Source organism: Charadrius vociferus, unplaced genomic scaffold, assembly GCF_000708025.1.
Source record: "Charadrius vociferus isolate BGI_N301 unplaced genomic scaffold, ASM70802v2 scaffold43, whole genome shotgun sequence".
NCBI lineage: Eukaryota > Metazoa > Chordata > Aves > Charadriiformes > Charadriidae > Charadrius > Charadrius vociferus.
Window position 1 is genome coordinate 2,871,793 of NW_009648043.1, and position 10,532 is coordinate 2,882,324.

Below are 10,532 nucleotides of genomic sequence, written 5' to 3' on the forward strand. Positions count from 1 at the left end.
AGCCAGCAGCAGACAACAGCTTTTTGTGTTAGATAGGGAAATTCCGAAATGACAGGACCCTGAACATCCAGGTCAGTCTTCAAAGAGCAAAAAATTGTATTACAACAGCTAAATGCAAGTATATAATTTGCATGTTATATGCTGAAAAACATTTTTGCAGTGTTGCATCAACTTCTATTTTATTTAATTTGAGTGCTTCACAACCTTTGACCTTCTTCTGTATCTCCCAACTCGTAGAGTTAGACCTTCTATATTTATTCAAAGCTGGAATTCTCACATAACTGACGACTCCCATAGTCTTATGTCTCTTTTAGGGAGGAAACCTTGGCCATAAGTTCTAAATGCACTTACACATCAGGACACAAAAGCCCCCATTCAAATTTACTGTTGTTTTGTGAGGATGTATAGGCCAATCTTGATTCAAGCAGAGGATAAAAGACACAGCTTGGTTTTGTAATTAACTGAAAAACCCTGACTAGCCTTTCAGATTGCTAGAGCTAAGAGAAGATAGGTGACAAAAACAATTCTAAAAATTAATAATGATCTATTAAAACACCAGAATAGAATTAACTGTGGACTGGAAGCAGTCTGAGGCTACTATCACTATAGTGAAGAGAATAAACTATATTCATAAAACAAGCAGCGTTGAGTACTACAAAATTTTATTTCATCATAAATAATTGGCTTTTTTATAACAAAGTCATTTGACACAGCCAAATAGATGCATTTTTGCTAGGTCAGGGTACATTGCGTAATTATTTCTGAAGTACGGGCGTTGGAAGATTTCCCATACATGTAAGAAACTGCAATCAGAACTGGTCAGATCCAGTATTTCAGTTCAGTGACTTAGAAGGAGGCTTGAGGTGACAAATGTTGTGCAGGAGAAGAATTACAACTCAGATTGACTATACTGAGAACATTTCCAAGGGAGTGGCAACAGCTACACTTCAGGACAGATAACTTTCCACAGTGGGTGCTACAGACCCTGCCTCCAAGGGTGCATGCCAGCTAAGCCCAGTTTCCACACTGGGAAGGGGTGTGGGTGTTGCACCATCCTCCTACCCATCTTTGGAGGGAAGCCCCAATGGGTAGGATGAAGGGAATCAGGGTACACGCCAACACTTGCCCCACTCCAGAAAAGCAGCAACCAGGTAATACAAAAAATGTCATCAAATGCACCTGGCATGCAGTGTAGTGGCAGAAACAGCTGATAGCTGAACCACAGGAGGCTGAATTAGGAATTGGCTCCCTTTAATAATTTTTTTTTCCTCACTACTTCAATTAAGAGCAAAAATGAAGCAGAACTGATATATTCCTGCTATGAAATATACTGTAGTCTACATGCAATTGATACTACTGTTAGTTGTAACAGCGCAGAAGGAATTGCTTTCAAAGAAATAAGATGTTCTTGTTCGTGGTGAGCAGTATGTGATTCCTCTCATGCTTCTCTGAAGTCATTAGCTGCAACATACTACAAAAAGTTCTCCATTACAGCTCTTATCTGACTGTAACCACGACATTAATTTTTCTTGAAAAGTATTTTTAGTTGAGTGGCTGCATAAAAATATACCGTTATTCATTGCAATGTAGACATCACACAGGAAAAGGGTGACTATTACTGTCACGCACACTTGCTTGGTGTGGGCACACAGCTGTGGCGCAGACTGCTCTGTCAATGACAAACCCACACAAGCAGTTTCAGTTCCTACACTGCCCTACACCCAGCGGGAGGGACCCAAGTCAGCAACTGGTCCAGCGATGCCATGAATGTAATAACCCGCGGCCCTGAATTCCTCACCAGAAATCCTGCCCTACATCTTGGGGTCAATCCCCATCTCTCCCCTGTGAGCACTGGGTACCAGCTTCCCGGAGTCTGGACTGGATGTTTTCAGCTGGGACATCCTGGGCAGCATTTCCAGCTTGAGGTGCAGCCATGTCTTGTGCTTGGCTCCAGAATGATCTCAGAAATTGTTCATCGCTTCTGCCATTTGCATGAAATGCACATTTATGTCAGTCAAGGACATGCAAATAGGAGGTGAACAGATTCTCACTATTCAGGACTTTGTTTCTTAAATAAATACTTAATTATTTTTTGTGACTGAAGTCAGACAAATGGGAAAATACTTATAATGAGCAGCCTCTTGTAATTTTTTTTCAAGACTGTTACCACCGCCCATCTGATCCTCTTCCCTTTCATTTTCCAATGTTCCCCTGTTTCTTCATGACCACTCAAAGCCTGGCCCATCACTGAAACCAGCCAGCACGTCTACAGCTGTTTCACCCCTTGTCTTCTGTGGTGTTTCTAATACATCTGACTGTTTTTTCAAATAAATGTATCCTACCTTCAATTCACAGTCTTCATTCACTGCCAAGTTTCCAGGCTTTAGATCCTGTAATCAGATTTTAAATTGATGTTACTTATTTATTTTACAGCAAGCACAATAAAGCACACTTACTTTCTTTCTTTCTTTTAGGCTTAATGGTTTCCATACAACTACTTAGAATAGCAAAAGGTAAAACAATGTCATAAATCTAAATTAGAAAATTAAATGTAACAAATAACAGAAACAAAGACATAAACTTTGAATGTTTGGCTTTTTTCCAGTATGCTTTCCCCCCAGACAAATGAACTTTTTCCTGCTAGAAGTCAGGAACATACTTGCCAGTGAAGGAACTCACTCATCTGACTGTGACTGGGGTTTAGACATAAATTTGTTGCATTTAATACTAACACCACAAAGTTAAGGATTCACATATACTGAGATGGAGTAAAGTAAATTTCCTTCACTATTTCTTGACTGTACACACTGCATATCTAAATATACTTTAAAAAGTTTCCATACTCTGATAGACCTAGAAGGAGTACTGAAGGAATCAAACAAGATTTTACACAAAAGCCTGTGCTCTCTTCTGTAGGAAAATCAATTTCCTAATGAAGACAATTGAATGAAGACTGCAACATGAAAAAAATATTCCCCTAAGCCTCTTCAGCTATTGTAGAGACTTCTAATGATCTTTAAAAGTTGTACTTCTAAGTTTAGCAGCAAAGGGAAGAGTATTGGCAAAGACTAGTAAGATTTTGCAATGTCAATGACTCTTAAGGCATTCACAGTTATAACGAGAAAAAAAGAAAAGAGAAATAAGTTCTCCTTCAGCTTTTGCAAACCTTTGTCACTTTAGCACAAGATGTTTTAGAAGAATCTTCTCTCTGAACTTTTTAACAGGCATCTAGCTGTTTTTTACGAATATGTTTTAAGATCAGAAGGGCCTGGGAGAAAAACAAACTGGTGCAAAGAACCATAACGAAACCAAGAAGCTCAAGAGGCATCAAGAAGGAGCTTAGAAAAAGTCTAAGCAACCGTACACTGAGACAATAATCACAGCAGTTGTAGAAATAAAAATATCAATTTATTACATTCTTTTGGCAGTTTGTGTAGTTTCCATGTCCAGCTTAAAGCTACTATACAATGTGCACTTTCTGTGGTACTCCTGATATTTTATTACAAATGTCCAGTTTCTACTGTGCTGATGCAGTTTTTGGGGAAGTTTGCTTGGTTCCACAAGGGCATCATTCAGAACTCTTCCTTCCCAGTACGAAAGCGATTTTAAGTGGACTTTAGACACAGCAGGGATTCAAAAAGAATCAGATGCTTAATTTCTTTCAGAAAAAAAATATCAAAGTTTTCAAAGGCTCTAAAATTTTGGACTATTTTTTTCAGTTTCTATGTTCTCATCTCTGCTCTCTGCCCCAACTCTGAACACTAACACAATGTTTTAACAACATTTAAACATAATTTTTAAAAGTTTAATCTTAATTAAAAAAAAAAAAGCCAGAAAAAAAACCCTCTTATCCATCTCAGTTTAAATGCTATTTGCTCCTGTGGGGACTTACAACTTAATTTCACAAAGTAATTTAAGAAATCCAAACCTAAGCTGTATTCAGTTCAGCTTGAGTGCCCAGATTACACTGATGCAGCCATATGACCTTTTGCTCCTACTGAACAAGAAACCAAGGCATCAAACACTATAAATAGACACATTATAATCAGAAGTTCAGGCATATTTAGAAGCATGCTTATACACAAACACCGCTCACATTACCAGAATATAAACATCTTTTATATTATTTACACTTACCCTGTGAATTATGCCTGATGAGTGAATATACTGTAAAAAGAGAAAATATTTTTTAGTTAATGAGGTTCTGACTTTAAGAAGTTGGCTGGGGCATGGGAGGAAGTACTTTTTCATGGTGCTAAAGTAATCTGAAATTAGAAAATGTTTATTTATTGCACAGATCCTTTTAGATATGTTTTTAACATTCAGATAATTGTACTAGCATTTTGCCCTTCCCCTCCCACAATAACGAGAAAGCAGTAAATCAGTTTGAGTACTGCAACATATCCTATAGTTTTTTCTAATTCTTTCCATACATAAAATCCTGTTTACAGTTAATTTTTGGCATTGCTATATAGATATATGTATCAAAATAAATCCTGCTATTTTATATATAAAAAATGCTCTCTTGTAATAGACATCTCTGGCATGCCATCATAGTTTAGATTCATATGCTCCAGCAGCACTGAGTTTTACGACATGATTTAAGACCAGGATGAAGGCCAGTCGAGGTCTTGGCTGCGAAGTCTCACTATGTGCTTCAATACTTCCTCAGTGAAACACAGAGAAATCACGTTACAAGACATTCTCCTTTACCTGAACATTGTCATCACCCTTCCAGTGACCTATTTAAGTGCTCATGAAAATTAAACCAACAAACTGGACCCCTAGGACTAGTTCTTTTGGGAAGACACCTAACCAAATACAGGTGTCTGCATCCATGACTGTCACCAAATGCGCCCTGCTGAGGTACGCAGTTCCTCTCACGAGCTGAATGGTGCCCTAGAAGAGACTATTTTCATCACAGACAATAAAGGGAGCCTCTAGTAACCAGTACAGACATAGGCATCTCTTTTGCAAGGATCGAAATGCAGAAAGTTGTCCTGAACTGAGGACGTGCTGTCCAGGAGTGGACTGGGATGTGCTACTACTGTTCACTTCAGGTGTGGGGAACTGATCTGAAAACTGCACAGACCATACTACCGAGGGCAGCTCATACTACCGACACTAAACAACACCAGGCTTTTTAAAAAGTCCCCAGAAAAGATGCATGAGATGCAAATCACACCAGCTTCACCTGGAGAGTTTTCATTTTATTCCACTCTGAAGAATGGGACAATAACTGGGAAACGAGTTGTTTGGAACCAGCTGTCAGAGCCAGGGACAGTCAGGGTGGTCTCACAGAGATGCACAGAAGCACTGTGCTTTGCAGGGTAACTGCCCACCAGCCATAGGCCCAGCGACCATTGTCGTCTTCCCCACCAGCCATGAAGATGAGCAATTAACCTTGTAAATGCAACAGCTCCTCTGCAAAGGAATCCTCATAGCCCACCCGATGAGGGGACCAGGAAAAAGAAAGTAAAGCTGCAGATCAAAGCCAACTACTTCAGACAGGTCCAATGTGCATTTCAGACTTAGGCTTCCGAACTTAAACAAAACCCATACAACCTAAGCAGCACAAGATCTGTATTTAAGGCACTGAGTTTTTTAAACAGTGACTGAACAAACATAAAATCTCTGACATTTACTTTTTCCTCTCTTACACCTGACCCAGTGCTCCAGATATGATGTCATAAGTTCTGAACAGAGCAGGGGAAAAAAAAAGAAATCACTTCCTTAACCCTGTAGCTACAACTTCATCAATCCAGCCTAGATGGTGGTAGGACTCTGCCACGGCACAGGCACACTGCCGACTGCCGTGCCGGAGCCCACGCAGGACCCAGCACTTGTGGTAGACCAGTTCCTGCTGCATATTACTTACAGATTAGGCAAGATTTAACATCACCCGTAGGAAATGCCAAAGTGCCTCACAGGATTTCCTGGGGCAGACACAAGGGGTTGAGGCTGCAGGGCTCTTCCCCAGAATGTAGTCTGTGAAACCGCTCCAGCAAACAAACTACGGAACGTTGTTTCTGTCATGGATGGGCATGAAGTGGATCGGGATGGAAGGAACCCGATGCAAAAAAGAGGAAGTCTGTCATTTGTATGCGGAGACCAGAGGGTTTATATACTTTTTTTCTTTTTTTAAAGAAATGTATCTATAAGTACTTAGACTCCTCAAAAATGAAGAAAAAGGTGACACCTTCTGCCAATAGCCATCTTGATCAAGGACATCACAATGACTACCTGTATTCTAAATCATTTCAATGTCTACTTAATGAAGCCTCCTGACTTTCCAGAGCAGAATGTTTAAAATATTGTAGAGGCTATTTTTGCTGGTATGACTGTAGACAGTAAGGAAATAACTGGCAGACCCAGGAATTTCTGCACCTAAGAATGTGGCACGTAGAAACGGGAATAAAAAAGGATTGCACCTTTTGGAGCTTTAGTTAAAGTAAATCTCACCTGTTTGGGGGGGTAAGAGCCTGGTTTCGCTGATGCTCTCACCCACTGAAGGTTTTATGAGTGTTCGCAGCACCAAAATCATATTAATGCTTTGGGGAGAACTCCTATATTTTCTAAACACTCCTCTTAATACAACACTATTGAGATTACACGAAATAGCACTTATTCCTGGTGCTAATGTACACATCAGCCTTTCCGTAAGATGAAATACTGGTGCTGTGCTGCAGTGTTTCTTTAACAATAGCAGTATTTTTTTTAACTGCATTTTATTATCTCCTGGCAGGTAGCAGCACTGGAACTATACCATTCTTCGTTCAGAAAATTTTCCATTTCAGTTCAATAACCTTCTAAAATGGGATCTTAGTCTTACTGACTCTCCTCACTAAATTATCCATTTATTGACAGACTTTTCACTCTGAACATGGCAAAAACATCCAGACAAGAGCAGACATATCCTTCACAATGTTATTACCACTTCACCTGAACAATATTTGATTCAAGAACCCTGTTAACGTGAGCAAAGTGCCTTGGAGCACAGAAGCTCTGTGCATTATCCTAAAGACAATTTGTGGCAGCATGCATAAATCCTCGAATGCAAGCTTCAGATTGTGCTAGGAAGCTATCCAACAGTTATCTAAATTCTAAGCATTTTTGTCTGTATATGCAATCTCTACACAAAATAAAAAGCTAATCAAAAGGGAATAAGAAAAGACTCAGGAGAAAGTACTCTAGGCAGCAAGCTAAATGAAAATGAGGAGTGACTTGGCAGGGAAGGAAAAACTGAAGAGGAAATGGGTGAGAGGGGGAAGGGAGAGCAGAGAAGCAGAAAGAACAACATAAATGTGAACAAAAGACAATAAATACAGATGACAAAAGGAGAGAACTAGAGCAGGTAAGGATTACCACAAGTATGGCAAAAGAAGCTTGAACAGCTGTTTGTATGGCCCGAGAGCTATCCATCCATTGTCAAATACTGAACGATTAAAGAAACAGGACTGCCACCCAGCTCCAAAGGCCCCTGGGAACACAAACCCACCCGGCCCTGCTGCACAAGAGGGACCCAAGACTGAAAGTGCTGGAAGCTCCAGCCCCTTTCCACCTACACACAGACATCTATGTTCAGCTTGCCTTCTGTACTCTTCGACAATACACAGCTTTTCTGTCAAACAAACAAAAAAGAAATGATGAAAGCCTTTCCCAGTTGCAAGCTCATACTTAAATAAAATTTAATGCCAGACTAAGGCCTGACTAGGAAGCAGACAAAGGAGAGGCATGTCATTGTTTTTAAGCGGAGTCAAATCACATTGTTTTTTTCCTACTGCAGATGAAGTTAAATTCTGATAAATTACAAGGCTCACCAAAGAAAGGAAATGAATATTTCATTCTCTATAGAAAAAAAGACAGTAAAATGGCAAGAACAGAAACTAACTGACAAACAAGGACTGTATAGACTGGCAGAGCAAAGATCTGAGGGCTTGACAGGAATCTTCCTGAACTCAGTATGAACTTTCTACTGACCTCAATTTATATACGTTTTTTTGAATCAAACACATTGAGCGTTTTAGTATACAACCAGTCCAGAACCAGTCTACAGGTAGAATGTAGAAATGAGGCCTGCAAGGAACTGACTTGGGGCCTTAGCAAAAACCTCTCTTATCCCTTCACAATACATCACTCATACAGAGTTTTTTCCACATGCATTTCACCTTCACATGTAAACAGGTCGTTACAATAGAAGTATGCAATGTGACCAAAAATGATGAACAGCCTTCTTGCCTTGGACCAGACATAAATACAGATACCATAAAGTGCTAATGTACTTTACAAAAAGGACAAATACATATAAGCAGGTACCATCTTTAACACCAAAACAGAGTCCATCCAAGTTAAAAGGTGAAAAAAAAATAACATGCATTATAAAAATGAGAGGCTAAGCTGAAAGAGTTTTACAACAAAGATCTACAGAGTGGCATATTCCTCCTTCCCAGGTGTCAGTTATTTTCCCTTATAATGCCTCAACCAAGCACTAGCTAAGTATATGCTTTGTTCCTCCTGCCCAACCAAAAAAAGCAATCTAAGTAAACACAGATGGACTGTCTTTAATCCAGATACAGTAGACCTTAAAAAGTACAAGATTTTAATGCAAAACTTCACAGAACCTTTCTTAAACAGCTAACTTTCTGATCTCTGTAAAAGACAAACTGCTGACCCATTTTCTTTTTCCTCTGCATGCTAGCAGTACTGCTTTCAGATTAACCCACCTCCCAGCGCAGACAGTGCTGCAAGAATGTCCCTCAAGCACTGGACCACTCCTATTTCTTAAAGATATTTCTAAGTATTGCGGCTGGATGAACTGGTTTGAGAAGAATCCAAAATTTAATGGAACAGACACAGTAAAGACTGTTCTCAAATGTTTGCCCTGCAATAGGAAATGACAAAACATCAGAGTCCAGTAGCTGAATAATGTCTTATTTCGTGCTGGTAATTTTGTGGTAAGTACAGTTGTGCTCTTCAAAAGTGTGGGGGAAGAGACAAAATATTCAGGTTAATCACTTCCTATAGAAGATCTAACACAATTGCAGAGATCAGAGATACCAATTTACTAAGACTATCTCAGCATCCCTGCTGGTTGCCTTGTAACTGGAATGAGAACTGTCCTCCTTTTTATAAAATCCTGGGAACAGCAGCTTACATCAAGAACTTCCTGCTCTTTTCCTCTGTGGTGGGTTCACCTTGGCTGGCCACCAGGGGCCCACCGAGACACTTTTTCATTCCCTCTCCTCAGCAGGACAGCGGGAGAAAACACAATGGAAAAGCTCATGGGTGGAAACAAGGACAGGGAAATCACTTACACCAATTAACATCATGGGCAAAACAGACTTGACTTGGGGGGAAAGATTAATTGAATTTATTGTTAATTAGTAACAGAATAGGACAGTTAGAAACAAAACCCAAAACTAAAATCACCTTCCCCCCCACCCCTTCCTTCCTCCCAGGCTCAACTTCTCTCCTGACTCTTCTACCTTCTACCCGCAAGTGGCGCAGAGGGATGGAGAACAGGGACTGCAGTCAGTTCATTACCAGTTGTCTCTGCTGTTCTTTCCTCCTCATGCTCTTCCCCGGCTCCAGCATGGGGTCCCTCCCACAGGCTACAGTCCTTTACGAACTGCTCCAGCGTGGGTCCTTTCCACAGAATGCTGTCCTTCAGGAGCAGACTGCTCTGGTGTGTGTCCCCTGTGGACCACATGCCTTTCCACAACCCCTGCCACGAGCCGGCTCCAGCCCAGGCTTTCCATAGGCTGCAGCTTCCTTCAGGGCACATGCACATGCTCCAGCACAGGGCCCTCCATGGGCTTCGGTGTGGATGTCTGCTTTGATGTGGTCCTTCATGGGGTGCGAGGGGGGGAACCTGTGACACTGTGGTCTTCTCCATGGGCTGCAGGGGAATCTCTGCTCCGGCACCTGGAGCACCTCCTCCTCCCTCACTGACCTTGGTGTCTGAAGGGTTGTTTCTTTCACGTTTTCTCACTCGTCTTTCACAGTTTCTGCACAGCATTTTTTACTCTTCCTTAAATCTGGCACACAGGTGCCACGAACGTTGCTGATGGGCTCAGGTTTAGCCACTGGCAGGCCTGTCTTGGAGCCAGATGGAACTGGCTGTGTCCAACATGGGGGCAGCTCCTGGTGTCTTCTCACAGAAGCCACCCCTGCAGCCCCCGCTACCAAACCTTGCCACACAATCCTCTTTAATTCCTGCTTTGTTTTCTTCAGATGTATGTCAACCATGCACAGTTGCTGTGCTTGCCTTCCACATTTACTGATCCAACAGACTTCAGTGTCAACCTTTGGTGCCCACAAACTCCACCCTGTTGGGCTTTGTGAGACAATCTAGGCCACTAGGACCAAAGTATGTTTCTAAGCCATTCCACTGGAATTAAATTCATTATTCATCCTTTCCACTACGCTCAACTCAAGCTGATTTTTTACAGTTCATGTATTGCTTGCCTGTAAAATTAGCCCAAATTATGTTTTCTGTCTCTGGTGAATAGTATGTCTCTGCTGGGAAACTC

At 41.0% G+C, this 10,532-nt stretch overlaps 1 protein-coding gene across 1 annotated transcript in view; it reads right to left on the reverse strand.

The window, feature by feature from the left end:
- Window positions 1-10,532, reverse strand: part of MAPK12 (mitogen-activated protein kinase 12) — a 46,052-nt gene that overhangs the window by 9,395 nt on the left and 26,125 nt on the right. The window contains exons 5-6 of the mRNA XM_009883688.1: window positions 4,138-4,167; window positions 2,343-2,390 (exon numbers count right to left, since the gene is read on the reverse strand). Of these exons, the coding sequence (XP_009881990.1) occupies window positions 2,343-2,390; window positions 4,138-4,167 (78 nt within the window). The remainder of the gene's footprint in view (window positions 1-2,342; window positions 2,391-4,137; window positions 4,168-10,532) is intronic.